Below are 23,640 nucleotides of genomic sequence, written 5' to 3' on the forward strand. Positions count from 1 at the left end.
TTGAGGGTGATTGTGAAATAAGTCAGAAAAACGTAATCGTATTAATGGTGTCAAAAGTACATATCTGAAATATCCTGAGAATGGCTAGAATATTGAATTTGAGCTTCCAGAGAATGTTGAGGGAGATACTTGAACTCTGAGGGAAGATATTGGAGATAAGGCATCTCTTCAAAGTCGAAAATAAAAATTTAGAGTCAGATATAAAGAGAGCTGTCTCTGATATATATTCATTCTCCTATTCCATTTGCATCCCCGTACAATAGTTTGAAAATTATCGCAAGGGGACTCTTTTGAGTATTAATTAAAAAAACTTTTTCCACAAAATAAGTTTTTCAAAGAAAAGTAAAGAACTCCATTAAACAAAAAATGAGCAAGAATAAAATCAAATAATCTACCAGGCGTGAAACTACCACTAATCAGCATCGATAAATAAATGAAACCCAAAACGAATAGAAATCACAATAATTAACCGAGTCAAACTCAAAAGAGCAGAAATTAACATAAGTTGGGCGAAAAACCCATATGCCTTCCCAAGACCAGAACAAAATTTGCACTTTACTGAAAAAATATAAATATTAAACTGACAATGCACATTCATTCCAATCAAATTTGATTTCCAATCAAATGAGCCCTTTTGAAGTTTCTACGACAAAACTTTCAATAAAGATCTTATACGCCCCCAGGGCATAACTTACAACCCTTGCCCTGAGTGCTGAGGGGTGTCATTCTCAAAGACCTAATTTTCAGAACTTTCTGTAATGAGGGCTCTGAGGGGGTTATCATCCTAAAAAACCTAATTTCCAGAACTTTCAACTACGTTGAACAAAATGGATATCTCAAAATTTTAATTCGACGTGTTTGGGAAAATGGTGGGCGTGAGAGGGGCGTTGGTCGCTATCCAATCACTTTCAACTATTAAAAAAGGAACTAGCCCTTTCAATTTCAAATAGAATTAGCGCTTTTGAAGTTTCTACGACAAAGCTTTCAATAAAAATTTTATATGCCCCCAGGGCATAATTTACAACCGTTGCTATGATGGCTGTGGGGGGAGGAGATGTTATCCTTAAGGACTTAATTTCCAAAACTTTCAGCAACGTGAAACAAAATGGTTATCGCAAAACTTGATTAGATGTTTTTGGGGAAAATGTGTGCGTGACAGGGGGGTTAGTTGTCCTCCAGTTACTTTCGAATATTAAAAACGGCACAAGCCCTTTGATTTTCAAATCGAATGAGCCCCTTTTCAAGTTTCTAAGACAAAGATTTCAATAAAACCTTATATGCCCCAAGGGCATAACTTATAATCCTTGTCCTGAGGGTTGTGGGGGAGTTTCCTCCTCAAAAAGATATTTTCTATCTGGAAATCAGCTACGCTGAACAAAATGGCTATCTCAAAATTTTATTGGATGCGTTTGGAGGAATGGTGAGCGTAGGGGGGAGGGGGCGAGTTGCCCTCCGATCACTTTCGACTATTAAAAAGGGCGCTAGACCTTTGAATTTCCAATCAAATTTTCCTTTTTTGAAGTTTCTACAAGGCTTTCTATAAAAAACCCTTAGATACCTTCAGGGGACAAATTAGACTCATTGTCTTAAGGGTTTTGGGAGCGAGAACTTTTCAAAAATCTAATTCCTATCTGTAAATCAATTACGCTGAACAAAATTGCTATCTCAAAATTTTGATTGGATGTGTTAGGGGGAGTGATGGGCATAAGGGGGGGGGGGCTAGTTGCCCTCCAATTACTTTCGACTATTAAAAGGGGTACTAGCCCTTTGAGTTTCCAATCGAATGAACCTGTTTCGAAGTTTCTACGACAACTCCTTCTATAAAAACCTTATATGCCCCCAGGGCATAACTTAAAACCCTTGCCCTGAGGGCTGTGGGGGAGTGTCCTCCTTAAAAAACATATTTTCTATCCGGAAATCAACTACGCTGAACAAAATGGCTATCTCAAAATTTTGATTGGATGTGTTTGGGGAAATGATGGGCGTATGGGGGGGGGGGCTAGTTGCCCTCCAATCACTTTCTACTATTAAAAAGGGCACTAGCTCTTTGAATTTTTAATCGAATGAGTATTTTTGAAGTTTCTACGACAAAGCCTTCTTTAAAAATCGTATATGCACCCAGGGCATCATTTAAAACTCTTGCTCCGGGGGTTTTGTGGGAGTGTCCTTCTCAAAAACAAATTTTCTATCTGGAAATCAACTACGCTGAACAAAATTTCTATCTCAAAATTTTTATTGGATGTGTTTGTGGGAGTGATGGGCATAGGGGGGGGGGCTAGTTGCCCTCCAATCCCTTTCTACTACTAAAAAGGGCACTAACTCTTTGAATTTCCAATTGAATGAGCAATTTTGGAAGTTTCTACGACTACGCCTTCTATAAAAACCTTATATGCCCCCAGAGCAAATCTTAAAACCCTTGCCCTGAGGGCTGTGGGGGAGTGTCCTCCTCAAAAACATATTTTCTATGTGGAAATCAACTATGCTGAACAAAATGGCTATCTCAAAATTTTGATTGGATGTGTGTTGGGGAAATGATGGGCGTAGGGGTGGGGGGCTAGTTGCCCTCCAATCACTTTCGACTATTAAAAAGGGCACTAGCCACTCCAATTTCCAATCGAATGAGCCCTTTTCGAAGTTTCTACGACATTTCCTTCGATACGAAGTGCCCGGGTATGGAGAAAAAAAAAAAAAAAAAAAAACACATTGAGCCCACATCGTTCTTTACTTAGGCAGCGCTAGCGCGCAGCCTATGATATTATCTATAAACTACTGTAGAATCAAAAACTTAGTTCAGGCATCGTTCCAAGCCCTGACTTTCAATTGTGCGAAATTTACACAATAGCTATATTGAACAAAATCAAAACTAACGCTTAGATCAACTTATACAACTTAAGAATTTAAATTAGTATTGCATATTATAATTCTTAAGAAAAAAAGTTGACAAAAACGGAGAAGCATACAATATGTTAACCATTAATAAAATTTTGGTAATAAAAATGAACAGAATTAAATTTGGAAAAAAAATCTTTGAAAAAAGAAATTTTTCAAAGATTAGTAAAGAGTCATATTGAACTTAAGACGAGCACCAATTAAGTCATACAATACCGCAACCCCAAAACGACCATAAATAACTATTGAAAAACAAGTGAAACTTAAAAACAGAAATCAAAATAATCATATCAAACACTAAGATAACAAACACAAACATAGATGAGCAAATTATCCCAAAACCAGTAAATATTGAATTGAATGGGCAAGTCGAACTTATAACGAACAAAAATTACTACGAACAGAATTTCTGATACTACTCCCCCCCCCCTCTTCCCTTGCCGTAAAAGTTCTAATGCCTGTTGTGTCACGTTATGTTCTTTTTAAGTTTGAGTTATTATGGAAATTTATTTCTTCTCGTATTAAGTTTAACATGGCTTTTTACTTTTCATTAAAAACCTCTTATTCGGAAAGAATTTTTTTTATTGATAGGATAAAATAAAGAATCTAATTATACTACTTTGTTTGTTTAGCATCAGAAGTGGCGATCCCATAGACATTTACCTAACCCTTATATATCGGTAACTCCCCCTTATCTCATCTCAAAATCGTTCCCTAAGATAAAGATGTGTCAAAAAAGAGGCATTACATATAATAATGTGAACTGTTGACGATAGTGGGAACTTATTTTTCCTTTTTTTTTCGGATTGGCGTTTTCTATAAATTCCCAAATTTTCAAATATTGTGGTCACTTTTATGAGAATCCAGCCCCCTCTCCCACCCCAACTGATGGTGCATTCCCAGAAAAGCCCGTTAACCGTTAGATATCGGTAATTTCCTTCGTATCTCCTCTAAAAACCCTTTCGATAAACATGTGTTCGAAGAGAAGTGTCACATATAATAAGATACCTCTTCTACTTTTTTTAAGATTTGCTTTTTGAACGAATTGTCGATGATAGTGAGAACTTATTTGTCCGGATAGGCATTTCCTTTAATTTTTTGAATTTTCAAATATCATAGTCGCTTTTTGACAATACAGCCCCCCCCCAACTCATGGTGCATTCTAAGGAAAGCAACCATAATATTTGAAAATAGCATACAATAAGTAATAGATGGGACTACTTTAATATTCTTAGGATGTTTCCTTCAAAAGTGAACAATCACTATATGTTTCATTAACCGTTGGATATTGGAATTTTCCTTATTTTTCCGGCTTTCCATTAAACTCGGAGACGACAGGCAGGTACAGAGAGGTTTCCTTCCGGAGGGTAGGGGGACACGTTAAAACAACAGTGCATTACATGGATAATACAAAAAAAATAATACATGACATATTTTGCAATATACGACATTAAATAAAAATTATATGCAGATATGAATTGTAAAGTAAGACATAAAAATTGAAAAAAAAATTCAGCTATGGAGGTCACAAGATTCCCAACAGCTTAGAGGACAGCTTTGTAAGAGCCTTTGTTGAAATATATTTCTTTTTCTTTCCGTTTAATCCATTGGCGGAAAACTGTCCTCGTTTTAGTTTTATTGTTTTCGTGATTATCTGTTTTTTTCATTCTTCATTTTTTTATCCTACTTTGTCCAAAATTTGTCAGGAGAGGAGATTTTCTGGCGGGGAGGGGGTATGTTGGAGGTTCTTTCCATGGGGGAGTTTTTCGTGGGGATTTTCCATGGAGAGGGAGCAAGATTTCCCAGCCTTGTATAAAAACTATCAGAAATTAAATTAAAAAAAAGAAGATTTTTTTCAACGGAAAGTAAGAAGCAGCATTAAAACTTAAAACGAACAGAAATTATTCCGTATATTAGGAGGGGGTCTCCCCCTCCTCCATATCTCGCTTTTTACGCTAAAGTTTTTTCTGAACTTTAAAAAAGCTTGCTATTCTAAATAAGCGGTCCTTGTATTTAAGGAGTCATTCTTAAATAATTGGAACAAAAAGTCAAACTTTAGCGTAAAGAGTGAAGTACTGAGGAGAGGGTGACCCCCTGCCCCTACGTAATACTTTTTGTTTGAATTAAGTTTTAATGTTGCTCCTTACTTTCAATTGATAAAACTTCTTTTTTTTTATTTGATTGCATTTTAGAATGGATTTATCAGAATAGAATTCGATAAAAAAAACAGAAAATATGCATTTATTGTTAGCAAAGATTTTGGGCCAATTCTAGGCTTTTATTGGAGGAGCAACATCATATCCCAAAAAAAGGAGGAGCTTTATTGGAGGAGCAACATCATATAGATACCCCTACCCCTTCCGGGTTATCTTTTGGTTAACGAAGCTTCTTCAATAAAAAGCTAAAATAATACTATATAGATAATCGTCTATCACGATAAACGAAGGTTCGAATAGGGATAAATCCTTTTATTAGACAGTGATAATAAAATTCACAAAATATACTGGATATTTCGATTACATATACAGTGACCATCATCCGCAGAAATACTCTACTGCTGATGACAAAGGAACAAAATGATATCAGTATGAGAAGGTCATTACGTCAAAAAAATTCAAAACTTAAGACTTACGAAGTCAAAAATTATTCAAAACGTCATAACGCTAAAGCATCAAAACGTTTGTTGCTGCAACAGGGTGATTTGAGCTCATTTTTCTGATCGGGTAGAAGAGTCGCATTGCCACTGTACTACGAAACCCAACACCCTACTACCTAATCCAAAATAATATTTGAAATAAATCTCAAGAATAACCTTTCAGTTTTATTTCAGATTCAGTTTTTTTTCCTTTCAGTTTTATTTCTGAAAAGATGCAAGCACAGTCTTTTAAAATAGCTTTAACATAAGGGAATTTACCCGCTAGAAATTACTTGAATGGTTTCAGGGGGAAGGGAGGCAAAAAGAAGTAGCTTTTATGGTAAGAAGAATAGTGTGTCTTCAATCCGGAGCATATAACTGAAATTGCTACACATGGATATATTCATAAATTTGCGAAGGCAAACATAGATTACAACAATTTATAACAAAGGGACTTCTATATACTATACTATATAGAGTCCACAATTATGGACTCTATATACAATAGAGTCCACAATTTTTAGAGTCCACTCTATAGTATACTATAGAGTCCACAATTTTTCTGGTACGCACATAGAGAAAAATATATACTCCATAATTGGAGGTCATTTTTGTATTTGCTTCAATATTTATTAAATCATTTTAGCCATTACAAAAAAAGAAGAATGTCTATTGGTATCCTCTACCTGATTTTTCAATTATTATATCGATTATTTTAATTATTTCATTATTGTTATTATTATTTATCATTACTTTATTATTTTATTGTTATTATTATTTTATTGTATTATCATCATTGTTATTATTATTATCATACAATTATTCTATTATTTAAATTTCTACCCCCAATATGGGGGTATGGGTATGGGTATGCCCATACCCCCATATCCCCTCCGCTACTACTCTTGCTGCACCACTGAGTTAAGTAATAATTTACCCAATAAGAGCGTAACTATAGATTACTAAAATAAACAAAATAGTATTTCCAAGAAATACTATTAGTTGGGATTCTTTTAAATAAAAAGATTAGTGCTCTAATAATAGACTATTAAAGAGAGGGGCTAACTCATGGCTCATTGATAGTCTGATATAGATAACGCTAAAATTTAGATAATATTAAACTTGGGTTCACGGTTTGACTCGCTCCAAAATTTAAATACCGAAAAGTTCAAATCAATAAACTAGTTCTAACGTTTAACTAAAGCGGGTTTTAGACACTGGGCTCTATCCTGGATTGATTCTAAAACGAAATTTTCGGTAGGGGAGGGGTAGAATTCCTCCGAGGGAGAATTTTGTGATAGGAGGAGGGGAGAATTTTTTAGGGAAGAAATGTCTGCTGGGGGATTTTGAAATACTTAAAAATTTAAAAGATGATCGTTATTAATACGTGGGTGGGGGAAAATTTCAGAGGGAGATAATTTTCCGGAGGGTTTCCCCGGACGAATTTTCACAGAGGGGGTTCTTCAAAGGGTTTTTATTTTGGAGTGTTTTTTTGAATTTCCTTTCTTCTGAGATTGCAGAAACACCCAACGGGTAAGCAGGATGGCAATAAAAAGCTATTTTATTAAAGTTAGCAATAATTTTGACACAAAGAATGCTCATCCTCAAAGAGGCTGATATCAAATTAAAATGAACAGACACTATAGTGTCTATTTTGTCCTATAGTGTCCTAGTCCATTGAGGGACTAGAATAGGACTGATAAAAAAGAGCGACATAGTGATGTAGAGAGGGAGAGAGAAGGAAGGCCATAACCTACCTTTGGGGCAGTCCTTCTTACTGGTTTAGGTTTGGATTTCTTCTGACCTTTCACGAGGGACACGATGTGAGCCGTACTTTCGTCCGCTGATGCTATAACCTTTTCCCCTTCAGGACGTTGTACTATTCTGAATGATTTTGGATGGGCTAGTAGTAACGACCTTATATTTGAATAGCCAAGTTCTTTGTAGGGAATGTGAGTGCTAAACAGCTGATGATAATTTTCTGAAAATAGATATATATATATATATATATATATATATATATATATATATATATATATATATATATATATATATATATATATATATATATATATAAAATAATGATTTATTTACCAGGTTCCGAAATTTTTATTAATACAAAACAACTCAACATGACAACAAGTCGCATTAAGGCAAACAGAAGCTTGAAAAAGCGACCGGTAGGATATTATGCATGCCAATTCATCCTACCAATTCAAATGAAAAAAAGGGGATAACAAGAATAATAATTGAGAATAATGATAAACAAATAATGGCAAAATATATATATAAGGAAAAACAGCCTTCTCTCGAACCTTTAACACTACCAAATTCCTGAAAAGAAATTATTTTTAATACGGGTTTTAAGTTGCGGCACACTTTCAGCTTGACGAACGGAATCTGGGAACAAATTCCAAACTGACGGGTCCATGTGTCTGGTCACATGACTCGCTCTCGTTGTGTTCCGTGGCTCATATGCAAGACTATCCGCACTCCTAGTCGAATAGTCATGATAAAACGAATTAAACTTAAAAATATTCATAAAAAATCTGGCACAAGACCATTCAGAAACTGAAATACAAATACTCCAATTTGATAATCTCTTATTTCACCAACCTTTAAAATTTTAAACTTTCTAAAAAGTGATTCAGTGCTATCCATACCACGGCATACCTTCCAATCAACCTTATAGCCTTATTTTGCAGAACTTGAACTCTTCTAAAATTGCAACTAAAATTACTCGCCTAAATCAAACAACGATAATTTATATAAGGCGCTATTAAGGAAAAATACAATAAAAGCAGAATTTTCAAGGGTAAAAAATTTTGAAAACGGTTCAGAACTCCAAGCTTGCATACCAGCTTGGATCTCGCCAGCTTGCATGCTATGATGTCGCAGTGTTTTCTCCAACTCAAGTTTCGACCCAGGATGAATCCCAGATATCGGATCTCTTCGACTTGTGAGAGCAGTAGGCCATTGTATAGAGGGACACCAGGGAGAATGGGAGCAGGACCAGTCCTCGTAAACATCATAAAATTAGATTTTGATGCATTGACGCTAAGGAGGCTAGCACAAACAAATTCATGTAAGCCATCCAGCGCCATATTAGTCCTGAACAAGAGCTCTTGCAGCGACTTTGCTGCAATCACTAAAGCCGTGTCGTCATTAAATGAAGCAACTGAAGCTCCGGGAATGTAGAATCTCATTGTGTCTACGAATATTAAGTACAAGAGAGGACCAAGAACTGAGCCTTGTGGAACACCGCACTTTATGGGAAAGTGCTGAGAAGATTTATTACTCAAAGTCACTCGTAGCTTCCTTTCACTTAAATATGATTCAAACCAATTTAAAACACTACCCTTTATGCCTAAAAAACACAGCCTTCCCAATAAAATCTTAAAATCAACAGTGTCGAAAGCCTTTCTAAAATCAATAAAAACACCCATACACTGCTCACCTTTCTCAATAAACAGACAATCAAGCCTTCAGACTAGCCGTTTTTTTGCTTGCCTCTCGGTCATTTGGCCTGAGATAATTGTACTTTCAAGTATTCTGCTTCGTTTAAAAAAGAGCGCACATGTTTGAATCTGAATTTGAGCAGCTGAGCCAGAACATTTACGCCCTTTTGAAGCAAATACACCGTTTTGAATTTTCCGAATCCTCCTTCCCAAAAATCAATAAAATGCATTAAGTATCTTTTGAATTTGGGCAGCTGCGCCGGAAACATTTTCGCCTTTTTGAAACAAATACACCCTTTTGGAGCTTCGAATATTCCAAATCCACCTTCTTAAAGAACAACATGATGAATTGTCTTTTAAATGTGGACAGCCGGGCAAGAAATATTTACGCCCTTTTGAAACGAATGGGCGGAAAACGTTTTAAGCCCTCTGGCTCAACTGTTTGTTTTTACGCCCTTTTAAAAAAGTGCGTAAAAACAAACAAATTACGCCCTTTTTGAAATAAATAAACAGACTATAAGCCTTCATTGTAAAGTTTGAGCAGCGTAGTCACCGCCATAAATAGGCTACAAAATAAGAAAAGATAGAGTATAAAATTTGATAAAGGAAATTTGCAAACTAAAATTATAAAATAAATTTTGAAAGTCAGAAGCCTCTTCTCACAGAGGCTCAGCCAAGACTCGAGGTTCGTCAATGAGCTTTTTTGTGTGACTTAAGTTTTCTTTTTGTTTGTTTTGTATAATATTTCGTCGATTAAGGCTGTTACTTATATAGCCGAAATATTCGCTTCGGTTGCATTCACTGTGTTATTCACTGTCCTCACAAGTTTCATCGTTATCTTCTCCTATTGTTATGGAAAGGCAATGTGATGCTCGTCATTATTTAATTGTACAGACTCTAGATCTTCGTGAAAGTTACCGCCAAATGGTACACATAAGATGTGGAGGAGCCAATGTCTCAGCAAAAGAAAAAATGACAAGGTATACGAAGAATTTTGAGTCGGAGCTTACAAATGTTGTCTCAAAAACTTACTAGCCTAGAAACTAGCTTTTATTGCTCTTTATCTGGCAAACAACCCATTTAACTCATTTCACACCCCCCTTCTCATCTCTTTTTGCTTGGGCTATCACCCCTTGCTTGATGTCTTTTTTCTGTTTTTCTATATTTTTTTTTCACTTGTCATTTTTGTTTTCCTTCATTTTCAGTTATAATAATTGAGATTTTTATAGCCTATAGCCTACATTTATGCCAAAGGTTCAAGCAATTAACTATTATAAATAATAGAGTGTTTTAATAAAACAACTTTATTAACAAAAACTCCACGGCCCCAGGGGCTCTTCAAAGTTTCCAAATGACAACCCCTGGGCATATTCTAAGAGGCACCTTTAGGCTTGTTCATTTTCTCTGGGGCAAACTTATTTTACATATCACGCTATCTTCTCCTCTTACACAACAGGTGAAATGAGAATTTATGCATATAGCTACAAAAAATTAAATACGGCGTCAAGATATTAGATAACACATATTTACACTGCACAACAAGTTGAAAAACAAAATATAATGTTTGTCTTTCTAAGAAAAAAGGGGAAAGAAGAGTAACATTTATATATATATATATATATATATATATATATATATATATATATATATATATATATATATATATATATATATATATATATATATATATATATATATATATATATATATATATATATATATATATATATATATATATATATATATATATATATATATATATATATATATATATATATATATATATATATATATATATATATATATATAATAAACATGTATATATATATATATATATATAGTATACATTTAGAAAATATTCAATCATTGGTATTATAAATTGTTTAGAACATTTAGAAAATGTTTAACTTCTTTGGTATTCAAACTTCACAGCTGGAAAGATCTCCCCCAAGATTGGGTCAAAAGTCCAAAGGTCTAACTTGGACGAGAAGCCTATCTTTGCATTATATCAGTGCTCCACCCCCAAATTAGTTTTTCTAATTTTCCTGTCCTAACGTTCCGAACAGTGAGCATCCATAGAAAAAATATGTTTCACGACTTGCATATATTTTTAAACAACTTTTAGTATGTTGTTTTTTGCTTTTTTTTTACAAATAAAATCCATGTATAAAACTATACAATTCAAAATAGTGGCTTACCTATAAAGCCTCAATTAATATCATAACTGGTGGTGAAATATCAAACTGGTGTGATTTCACGTTAAAATGAACATATTTGCAACATGGACTTAAATTCCTTCAATAACACATATTTCCTGTCTCGTTTAAAAAAAAAAAAAATGAAAGGAAAACTTTGAAAAATCTAACCCTCTCATATTCAATTTAGCTTCATATTTCAATTATTTTTGTCATACAAAATCTTTATGTTTGTAGCCTAGAGTTTCAGCTCACAAGAAACCATTCACGTCACGTACAAACAGTTCTGGTCACGTACTAAGGTAGAAGATATATACACCAGGGGCGTAATTTTCTATGGGGCAGGGGGCAACTACCCCCTCCAGACCTCAGTCCCCCCCCGACCTCAGTTTGCCCCCAGATGAAATTTAGTTTCCAGAAATAAATCTTGTCAAAACTAAGATAAGCGTGCATAATTCAAGCATCCAGAGGAATACGTCAGTTTTCTTTAGTATATATTTGCTTTTATGGTCCTATATGGCTCATTTTTCATTGTCATTTTCACTTGATTTGGAAAAATTGGTTCTAACATTGCCCCCCCCCAGGATTCTGACGAAATTACGCCACTGATGTACACGTATATCAAAACCAATCACCTCTTGGGATCCAAGGTACTAGATGGACATAAAAAAGTTTGCAAAATAATTCTTACAATCTCTTTTCTTATACACGTTAAGTGACAGTTCTGATACAGAACGAAAAAATTGACGTTGTTTTTAAGACTAAGAAAAAAAAACCCATAACTTCACTACAAAAGGTAACGCATCTCTACAAAAATTCATCATAAGAACACAGAAGATAACAAATCTTCAAATCTATTTTCGATGTCTTGAAGAGCCTTGGCCCAAAACAAATTAGCCTGCATAATGTGACAACAATAAGATGCAAAACGCACAAAAAGAACTAATAGGCTACTCACCTCCATATAAGCGGAGGTGGGTCCTTTTGTTTCCCTCAAGCTTAATCTAAAGATCAATCCCCCACCCCAAAAAATTAAAATAGTGAGCAAAATACACTGTTTCCTATTTTAACCACTTCATTCTTATCAGTGACAAATGCCCTGGTCTCAAGAGTACCTTCAGAGCACCAGTGGTTAATTAATTCTCAAGAAACAAAAAGTATAAAAAAAAGTAGGCACATAAGAAAAAAACTCCCCTCCTCCATCACTCCTCTTCACCAAAGCGCACACCCTTCAACACCTACTGGTAAATTTTCTTTTCAGAGTTCATCCATATGGAAGAAGAAGAGAAAAGAACTGTAATTTTTTTTTAAATAAGAAAAAAAAATTGCTGTGAATTAGAAGAAGAAGAAGAATAATAAAAATCAAAATAGTTTACAAGAAAGGACAAAAACAATTAGTGATCAAAAATAAACAAACCGTCTAGCTTCCATATTAAAATTCCGTCTTCCTCAACAACAAGGGACACATTGATGTTTTTGACCACTGTTTCTTCATCCTTGAGAGCTTCTAATGACTGAAAGTATTTATTATATTAAAATCATATTAAATCATTTTAAATTACAATAATAAATACAATAATAATTGTATTCAAGCTTATAAAATGGTGAAGAGGAGGTATCTAAGGTCAAGTTCTCCCAAGAGTTACAGAAACTCTTCAAAAATGACCAGCATTTGTTTAAGATTCAGCTACAAAGCCATCTATATATATATATATATATATATATATATATATATGCTACATAAGTATTGTATATAAGTCATATAACGAAAAGTCATACCCCTACAAAAAAACTTGGGATACCACAAAAGTCTGAACAGGTCTATTTGGTCTAAAAACCATACCCCTAAAAAAAAAAAAAAAAAAAAAAAAAAAAAAAAAAAACAACTTGGGATAGGACAAAATTCTGAGTAGTCCATTTGGTCCTAAAAACCCTTTTTTTTGCATCGAAATTCCCCACCCCTAAAAAAACCAGGTGTATTTCTACATAGCATCCTCTCGTTTTGGCTGCATTCAACTATGTATCTTAGCAAAATAGGCCCCTTGAAAATATGTGTCACTAATTAAAATCCAGAAGTAATGAGATCTAAGGGGAGGTGGTTGCCATGTGTAGCCAAAAAAACAAGAAAATAAAGAAAGAAATTGTATTTACTGAGTTTTCTAGTTAGAATTAATTATCAATAAACATTTTCTTTTTCTAAATAGAATTACTTAGCTTTACCGCAAAAAAACTCGGCATCTTATGGCTTTGGAGTCTAGTTTTGATGGCTATTTTTTCTAAACAAGATAACCTAACTTTGCAACATTAAACAAAAAAAAGACAGCACATTTTGCCTTTGGAGTGTTAACAGACTGCTACAAAATAAAGGGAGCAAAGGGAAGAATAAAGGGAGCCCTCCATAAAAGGAACAAATCTGGCCAAAAATTAATGAAGTGTCTGATGCTCGGAAAGAAGTTTAAACATTAGCGATGAAGTCAGCGAAGTTGACAAATAGCAGATGAAAACGGAAGCTAAAATTTTAGATCGGAAAAATGTAGAATTTTGAAGCTTTAAATATGGTAATCTCTTATATTTTTGTCGAAAGACAAGTCAACTGAATGTATACAATTTAAAGAAAGATGAATTGTATCTTTAACAGTTCGAATTGCTTGTCTTAAAGATTCAAATTAATTAGCTCATGAAACTTCTGTAGTCTACCTGTCAAAAGAATTTTCTAATTGGTCATATATCTTTCAATGGGCATTTTATGGAAATCATTTGTATGAAAAGTTAGATATTACGTCAGGGGGGGGGCAAGGGTTTCAATGATCGATATGAAGTATAACTATATTAGTGGGCTTTCACTAGAGCTTTCACAAGAGGCAGCCTTTCCTTTTAAATCACGTGATATTCCCCAGCCTAGGTTGTGATTTTGGAAATCTTTGAGGCGGATGATTTTTTTTTTTTTTTTTTTTTTTTTTTTTTTTTTTTTTTTTTTTGTAGGTGAGTTGAGTCTCATGAAAGTGGGAATGCATTATATTAAAAATGTTTTTTATGTATTTTGTTTTCATTTTCGTTTCTCCTATTTTTTTTCCTGGCCATAGAACCTTATGGGGTAGAATGGCACAAAGAAATCGAAAATTTGACAGACTTTATCCCAAAAATTCGCTATTAGCTAAAAAAAAATATTGAATTCAAAATTTCTTCAGCCCCACAAACAGGCAGATTATTTTGGGAAATTTCTTATGGGTACAAAATTTTACTATCTCAATGGGATAAAACAACCATTAGCGCAGTGGTAGGCGCGCTACACTTGAAATTTTGTGTCCAATGGACAGGGATTTAAGTCCCGGTGTTTTTAATCATGGTTTGGAATGAGAGTCAGCCATGTGACTATAAGCTTAGGCAGGATCAAACCCGCTCCAAATAGGATCTGGGGAGAAATCTGGGGAGGAAACACGGGAAGTGTCAGATTTGCCCCCCACCCGGTATGGCACTCCCGGCCGAAGGCAAAGAATCGGAGGGATATGATACCATAAAAAGCATTTTGCGAGTGTTAGCAACGGCTAACAGGGTACCAGGGCTAAGGGGACCATTGTTGAGCATGAAATTTCTTGTTTACTTGGGAAAAACTGGGAACAATATTTGAAAAAAATATTCCTATGTTATTATTCCGGTATTTACTCAATTACTGGACAGTTCTTTACCATTCGGATATTTACTTCATCTTAAAGTGAAAGCTTCAAAAATATATTAAATACATTTATTTTAAGTAGGAGTATTATAAGCACATTCTTCATCTTCCTCTCTGAACAAAAACAGGCTTATAATCGCTCAATATGAATTCGCGAAAATAGTGGCATTCCAATCTTCTTCCTTTGTCCTGCTATGACTGTTTTTTAATAAACGACAGGTTTTATCAATATATAACCTGAATGTTTTTTTTTGTGTTAAGCTATTTTCTGTGTTTAGTACTTTATGTCAGCTCAGCTCTGTTAAACGTCAAATGTTACCTAAATTAGAAAAAACCCTAAATCGATTTTGCACCCATCAAACTTATTTGTAAATTAAACAAAACTATGTAAATATATTAAACTTGTAAATTAAACATACTGATCTATATGATTGGTAGATGTTGGTAGATATTATTGGTTTATGTCCACATCCTACAGATGATGACAAAGAATGACAAAGGGACAAAGAAGAAGAGAGGGACAAAGAAGGAGGACCACAACTTACTTTTGGGGCGGTCCTTCTTACTGGTTTAGGTTTGGATTTCTTCTGACCTTTCACAAGGGAAGCAATATGAGCTGTACTTTCGTCAGCTGATGCTATAACCTTTTCCCCTTCAGGACGCTGGACTATTCTGAATGATTTTGGATGGGCTAGTAGTAACGACCTTATATTTGAATAGCCAAGTTCTTTGTAGGGAATGTGAGTGCTGAACAATTGGTGATAGTTTTCTGAAAAAATGTAAACATATGTATGTGCATACATACTTATGCTACCGTGAATTTTCAAACTATGGTTAATGTCGACATTCATCGGCGAACGTTCGAAATTCCTTTTTCACTGCTTGGATTCAATTAGCTTTGCGAGTCAGCTTTTTCAGTCTTATGCAAGCTACGATGGTAAAAGTTAAAGTTAGGTTAGATTATGTTGGGTTAGGTTAAATTTGGTTCTAAATATCAGAAATGGGTTAAAAGCATAACCTAAGCTAACCTAGCCCAATCTAACCAAACCTAATCTACTCTAACCTAGCCTGTCATCATTAAACCTTGCATTAAATTGAAACAGTTGACTGGCAACGCTTACTAAATCCAAAGAGAAAAAAAAAGTTATTTCGGACATTCACTGGAATATTTATAGTATTTTTTTATTCTCAAGTTTCTCAAATATTGACCTCCAAACCGCTGGAAAGGTTTTCAGTCGCAGTCTGGTTATGTTTTTTTAAAGAATTTCTTAGAATTTTTTTTAAAGAATTTCTTAAAGAATGTTTTCTTAAAAAATTTCTTGAAAAGCTAGCCCGTAATCTAGCTTTGTCTAGCAAATAGCTCTGTTTACACTTTTGCCTACTTTTTCTTCTGTTCTCACTTGGGCTATCAGCCCTCACATGATGGTCTTTTTTCTTTTTTTTATTCCTTAATTTTCAGTGATAACTCTCGAGATTTTTTTAAGCCTACAGTAATACCCGTGGTTCCAGCATTAGCTTTCAAAAAAAAAATTCAGGAGACACAGGGAAACATAGAAGAAAAAATCATTTCATACATAAAAAGGAAAGTTATACAGCAGAATAAATTGAAGAATATCTATAAAATTTGCCTTTTTAAGAAGTGTAATAGGTGAAAATAAAGGTGTTTTCAAAATACTCCTTATATATATATATATTTTTTTAAGAAGTTACGTGACAGTGCTGATGCAGAAAAAGAAAGATATCGTTTTTTTAAGCCTATTAAGTAAAAAATTCAATTTCACTACAAATGGTAATACATATCCACAAAATTAATCTTAAGAACTCAGAAGAAAACAAATCTTCAAATTCAGCCTTGATGCCTTGAAGAGCCTTGGCCCCAAACATATTGGCCTGCATGATGTGATATTGATAAGATGCAAAACCCGCAAAAAACCTAATACTCATTTGCATATATATGGCGGCGGGTTCTTTTGTTCTCCCCGAGGTTGATCTAAAGAACCATCCTCCCTACCATACAAAAATTAAAATTGAAACAAAAAATCATGTTTATTCACATTTTAAGCCCTTCATCCTCCTCAGGGAAAAATACCCAGGCCTCAAGATTTTAGCGCATTAATGGTGTCCTTAATTCTTAAGAAAAAAAGTACACAAAACAGTAAGCAAAGAAGAAAAGAAAACTAATTTAGTTAATTTTTAATTTTACTAGCAAATAAAAAAAAATACTAGAAAAGGCAAATCAGAACTGATGTCTTGATTAAGACATAACGTACCTTCTAGATTCCTCATTAGAATTCCGTCTTCCTCTACAACAAGTGACACATTTATGTTTTTGACCACTGTTTCTTCATCCATGATGGCTTCTCTGTATTAGAAGTAATTATTGTATCTTTTAGCTATATTCAACTCGTTAATGTATCCTAAAAATGATTTAAATTTAGTAAAATATATACAGAGTTTCTTAGCACAGACAATTTCATTGTATTTCAAATATAACAATGTCTCCATTTGATTCCCTCCAAAAATAGTTTCTTCATCATTGCAAAAGAAACGTTTTCAATTATATATATATATATATATATATATATATATATATATATATATATATATATATATATATATATATATATATATATATATATATATATATATATATATATATATATATATATATATATATATATATATATATATATATATATATATATATATATATATATATATATATATATATATATATATATATATATATATATATATATATATATATAATGGAACTCCCAATTCCATCCAAATACGATACCTCAGCAAAAAATTAGAATAACAAAAAAGTATCAGTGGGCCTACTTGGTCCTAAAATCGCATTTTAATTGCATCTAAATCCCTCATCCTCAAGACAAATCTGGTATTTCTGTAGCTGTCATCCTCCGGTTTTGCCTGCATACAACTATACATCTTAGCACAATGTGGAACTTGAGAATATATGTCACTTTTTAAAATCCGGAAGCCATGAGATCTAGGGAGAAGTGTTTGACCTGTCAAGCCAAATAACTTAAAATAGCATTTTATGAGGTTTGTACTTACAGTTAATTATGCTAGCACATTTTTTTCTAAATAGGATTACAAATCTTTGCCACATCAAGAAAAATCAAGCACATTGTGGCAGGGGCGTCCTGAGGCTCATTTTATTAGGGGGGGCGATCTTCGCAAATTTTACCGAATTTCTACCTGATCTATGCCGAATTTTCTGCAGAAATCAAGAATTTCGCTAAATTTCGGCCGATTGTGCAAAATTTCTGCCAAAATTTGTGCCTTCAGCGAAAATTTCACCGAATGCCAAAAAAGTTTTGGCATCTCCTCCCCCCCTCGGGACGCCCCTGCATTATGGCCTTAGAGTCTATTTTTTTACGGCTATTTTATTTTCTAAACAGGATAACTCAACTTTGCCACATTAAAAACAAAGAATGCTAAGAATAGTACTATCAGATAATATTTCATGGTCCTTTCTACTATACATAAATCTCTCACAAATTACTAGGGAAAAGAGCACATGAAGCCTCAGCCTTCTCTAATCCCCATACCTCATAGAGGTAGCTATTATAACAGCAAAACTTGTCCTGGCAAAGTCAAATCAAAGTGGGACAGATCTATTCATAGCATTTCATGACTATAGAAGTCATGCACAGCTTCTTATGAGCAGACAGTTAAAATAAATTGTTCTTACCCACCCTGGAAAATTCTTACCACGCCCAGACTTTACATTTCCATATCCCTGCTGAATAAACTCAGGATATAGAAGGCAATTTTCTGAGAGAGAATAAAATTTCCAACAAAAATTCATGAGCACAGGAGAAACATAAATTTAGCTTAAAAAATTGAAGACCAACTTAGTGTCTGTGCAATATAACTTTATCTTGCTTACGTCTTATTTATCCTATCCTTATAACCCTATCCTTCACTTCTATTTGTTGCTCTCCCAAGCAAAACCATAACTCTTATTAACATTAAGCCATGTTCTCTTATAGATTCCTTAGGTTTTGCATTAGTTTTAATGAGAAGAATTATATGGCTATTTTGAAAATATAAAAAAGAATTAATTTAAAAAAAAAATTTTGAATCAGTCCAAAGGTCACTGAATTTTGATAAAAATAGGTAAAATCTGCTATAAAGTGGAACTTTCAAAAATATAGCTACAATGCAAATGAGGCTGAAGAAAAGTGTTTTAAGCCTAATACACTAAATCCTGATTTATGGTAGTAAATGTTTTCTAGCATGATCTTCTTTTGCAAGGCTGCCACTGGTAAGCTGGTCTTCATGTTTCTACTGTTACTCCAACTTAATTCTATGTTAAAGTTTGCCCTTGGTTTTAGAATTTAATTGATTGCTCCTCTGAAACAAAACAAACCATTGTTTATAGTACCAACTATTATAAAATAAAATCCTTAAAATCAGGGGGAGAATTTCGTCAAAATCCGGGGGGGGGGGGGGCGAAGTTGGAGCTGATTTTCCCAAACCAAGTGAAAATGAGTGAAAACTGAAAATTGAGCCATATAGCCTAGTAACAAAAAAAGTAAAGATATACTAAAGAAAACTGACCCATTCCCATGGATACTTGAATTATGCAGGCTTATCTTAGTTTTTATAGGATTTTTGAAGAAACTAATTTCCCCTTTGGGGGGGGGGGGCAAACTGAGGTCTGGGAAGGGCAGTTGCCCCCCTGTCCCATAGCAAATTACGTCCCTGTCTGAAATGCTAAAAGGCAATGTTCCAGTTTTGTTTTGGGAATTCACAATGATTTTTATCGATTTTGCATCAATTTATCTCTTTTTGTACTTTTTAATATTTTCTTTTTTTCCTATATGAGTGCTATTTAATTGTTTGTACTTGCAGCACAAAGATGTTTTCTACCTCACCTGGTATATTTGAATAAATCACTGTTTTTAGTTGGTTGTAAGTTTAACTATCTTTATGTAGTATAGGCCTAGTCTATATAAAAAACTTTGCTGATTTTGTCGGATATCTTTTGAATTGGGTTTATTTTGCATTATGAACTAACTATTTATGAGAAACAAGAATAGAAAACGATGTGAATACATAAAATCAGAAAACTTGTGTATATAGCCTAGTCAAGGGCAACACCCAGTCCCCTTAGGGAGGGTCAGTAAGGTATGCTATTTTGACAGCCATGATTATTAAATTTAGAAAGAGACTGAACGGTAAATTTCTTCTTGTTTTCTATCTAATCTCCGTGTTAAAAGATCAATTTACCCAAAAATAATGTAAACCAACAGAATCACCAGACTCTGTGATTATAGCCCAGTCTAGGGTTATATCTAGTCATTAGGGGCAGGGGGGCTTCATATTGATTTGAGTCTATTCTTTTTCACTCAACATTTTGAAAATATGATCATAATGATTTGAGTAAGATTTCAAGCCATGCTATAGCTATAATTTTTTCTAACTTAAGAAACATTTTTACAAATTCTTTGAAACCTTAGTAAAGTTAGAAACACTCAACACACTTTCTATTGTACTTCACATATTTTGTATATCTATTTCTGGATCTAAGTGAAACTAAAGAGTAATGAATTCCTCTTTCCAATGTCTTTCCAATGTGTGAAAGGTCACTGCTCTTTGAAGAGTGAGGAGGGGAAAGTAGATACTTCAAAAGAGCTTTCTGAAAGTTCTATTCACCAAACTCCACTACTTTCTAAGACAACAACAAAACAATATCATTTAGGAATTTACTGCACCAATTTTGATTACAGTGTTTATTTCAGAAATATAATCTTTCACTAAGCTTATTAGGCAGTTCTTCAGACAAGAATAAGGTAAGGATTTGTTGTTCTTGTGGGGTAAAACCCAAGTACTTAGACAGTGTCCTATCTCTAATAAATTGTTTGGTAAACTTCAGAGTCTAGATTATGTCCAAGGGATGTAATTTAAGTTCTATCTTTAATCCATCTTTATTTTCAAGGTTTAGGAAACTGTATAGAAGAAATCTCTAGGTTTGTATCTGTGTTAATTGTGGGATGAAGTATTTATCTGAAATTTTAGTCTGAGTCTACTTTTTTTATTGCAGGTTCAGGAGGCTTAATCCTAATCATTTGAGAAGAATTTTAAATTGTCTTGGAGCTTTTTCTTCTAAATTTAGCCAAAGATACATTTTCTAAATTCTCTAAAAGCTTACATTCAAAATTAAGCAAAGTTACAAGGCTCTGACCCCTTTACTTGAACCTTGTATGTGTTGTAAATCCATTTCTAAAGTTTTACTTTCATAATATACAGTTTGTCCAAGTTCATTAGGTGTCAGAGTTCTTTAAAGAAAGAATGGGTGGAGGTACCTTCATAGACCAAATGACCTTCATGGGGTGTATTTTAGGTTCTGGAAACATGAAAAGGTTTCTTCTGAAAGTGTCATATATTTTTCTCAAATACAAAAATCGGGTTTCAAGTTTTTAAAATACACTAGATACATGCATTTATACATTAATTAGGGTCAGTTGACTAAGAAAACTTATTTTCTTAGCATTTAAATCATCACCCAGTAAAATTCCAAATAAGTGGCTTTCTGGTATCATGGAAAATATTTCAGTTGGACAAACGAAACTTTCAGCAATGTTTCTAGAGCCTAAAAAAAAGAAGATATTTGAGCAGTGATCTTCAATGAAATTGTGAAAACTTTGTGTTATAAGATAAATAATAATTTTATTTTATAAAATTTTGGAAATATATGTACAGCACACAAAAGGCCAAAAACCATTACTTATAATGTTACCATACATTTTTAGCTCATAGCCTAGCCTGAGCTTTTGCAGCAATTTGCCACTAGCTTATCTGTCTATCTACTGTGCCTCTTACCATAGCTAGTTTTGAAGGAAATTCTTTAAACACTGTTAGCACTGGGATGTTACCATTGCTATTGAGGTGTTTTTCTATGTCTTGATTTTGTCAGCATTGATTCCATTTATGGGCACACAGGTTGAAATAAGAGTGATACATGACAAAACACATAGAAATATGTTATTTTGGCTATGCACAAGAACAACTTTGCTGTGGTTAAGGTAAGAAATGAGACTAGCAGCTGGTTTTGTATTAAATCAGGAGTTGAGCAGGTTGGCATTCTATCTCTGATTATACAGATAATTTTAATAGACTTTGTCCTAAGGAGCACAGGAGAGCCAATGGAAGAACATGGAATCAAATGGGGAAGTAAATCTCTCCTAGTTCTAGATATGTTGATAATTGAAGTGTTTTAGATAACAATGAACAAATTTTCAGAGGTTTTGTGAGTTCAGGGTGAAAGAACAGGTTTGTAATTTAAAGTTAAGAAGACTAAGTTGTTAAGGCTAGGATTAAGTGAAGCTGAAGAGGTTATATTGGGTAATGAAGAAGATCAATCAAATGGATAGTTTCCCTTAACTAGGTAGGGTACAGCATCTTTACATTAGTAAAGATGGTGGGTACAATAAGGATGTTAAAAGTAGAATATCCCAGGGTGTTTTTTCACAGTTGAAAAAAGTTTGGAAGAATAGGAAGATAAGTCTGCAAATCAACATTAGAATATTGGAAGCTAGAGTGATGACAGTGGTCTTGTATAATTTGGAAGCGTGGGCACTCCAAAAAATGGAGGAGGATTGGCTAGATGTTTTTCAGGGAAACTGTCTAGATTGTTTTGGGCACCCAACTGACTGACTGTATACCAAACAAGGCTGTACAAAAGATGTGATTCAATCCTGCCTTCCAGGGCTATACTGAGAGCAAGGATGAGATGGTTGGGACATGTTCTATGGAGGAAAGATGACAAATTGCCTAATATTGTACTTCTCTGTCAACCAGCCAGGGCTGGAGGAAAAGGAGGCTGTCCACAAGTGGAGTGAGAGGATGTAGGAAGCAAAGATTCTAGGGAAATGGAAAGCTCTTTGGAGGTTTTAAAAAGGAAGGTTTTGAATAGATTAGGATGTAGGAAAAGCATGCATAGCACTTTTGGCCTCAGGCAGCTTGGTGCTGTAGTGAGTTGTTAGTAGTAGTATATATTTGCATGTTAGAAGGGATTTCAGTAGAGTGGAAATGTCCTCAGAATGTGCAAACTATAATTTTTCTGCACATAATGAAGTGAGAACTGTTTTCTTCTCTATAGGCCAAATCTAATTGTAGGCTAATAACACCATTGGCACAGGAAAGGGCAGACTGGCCTGATTCCACCCCTATAGAAGTGATAAAAACTGGGTAAAATTCTACTTTAGCTACTTTTGGTCATCTTAGAAAGGGGTTAGGTTAGGAAAATGAAACTTTCAGGAATTGGTCTACAGGCTGAAGTATGTCCCAGAAGGTATTTTGAAGTACCTATCTCTACTTCTTCTCCCTCCAGAGGGTCCTGAAATTTGCCTACATGACAGGTCTATTACCTATTGAAATTTTGACAGTACAACATTTTACCTTAATATTCAGTTATCAGTTTCTTTTTCTCTGCCTTTAGTTCTGAAAATCCAATTCCTGTTACTTGAGTAGAATTTTAAACCATATCAATGTTTTTTTTCCAAAATTAGGAAATGTATTTGCATATCTTTGAAACCTTATAAATAGGGATTGAGCAAAGTTGTAAAGCTGAAAACAATTTTTTTTTTTAATTCATTTAAGCAGAAGATCTATTTTGCAAGGTTTCACTTTTATAACACATATAGGCCTAGGCTATTTTCAAAGGTCAGGGAGAAGGAGTGGAGATATGTACTTCAAAATACCTTCCCAGGACATACTTTAACCTATAGACCCATCCCTGGAAGTTTCATTTTC

General features: G+C 34.0%; 1 protein-coding gene across 1 annotated transcript in view; it reads right to left on the reverse strand.

Moving 5' to 3' along the window:
* Positions 1-17,259, reverse strand: part of LOC148939253 (uncharacterized) — a 95,840-nt gene extending 78,581 nt beyond the window's left edge. Inside the window, exons 1-4 of the mRNA XM_089106620.1 lie at positions 17,121-17,259; positions 15,396-15,619; positions 12,595-12,691; positions 7,282-7,505 (exon numbers count right to left, since the gene is read on the reverse strand). Of these exons, the coding sequence (XP_088962746.1) occupies positions 7,282-7,505; positions 12,595-12,691; positions 15,396-15,619; positions 17,121-17,202 (627 nt within the window). The 5' untranslated portion in view covers positions 17,203-17,259. The remainder of the gene's footprint in view (positions 1-7,281; positions 7,506-12,594; positions 12,692-15,395; positions 15,620-17,120) is intronic.
* Positions 17,260-23,640: the final 6,381 nt, after the last annotated feature.

Source organism: Artemia sp. Qi Xiang Cuo, chromosome 21 (assembly GCF_049724085.1).
Source record: "Artemia sp. Qi Xiang Cuo chromosome 21, ASM4972408v1, whole genome shotgun sequence".
In the NCBI taxonomy this organism is placed as follows: Eukaryota; Metazoa; Arthropoda; class Branchiopoda; order Anostraca; family Artemiidae; genus Artemia; species Artemia sp. Qi Xiang Cuo.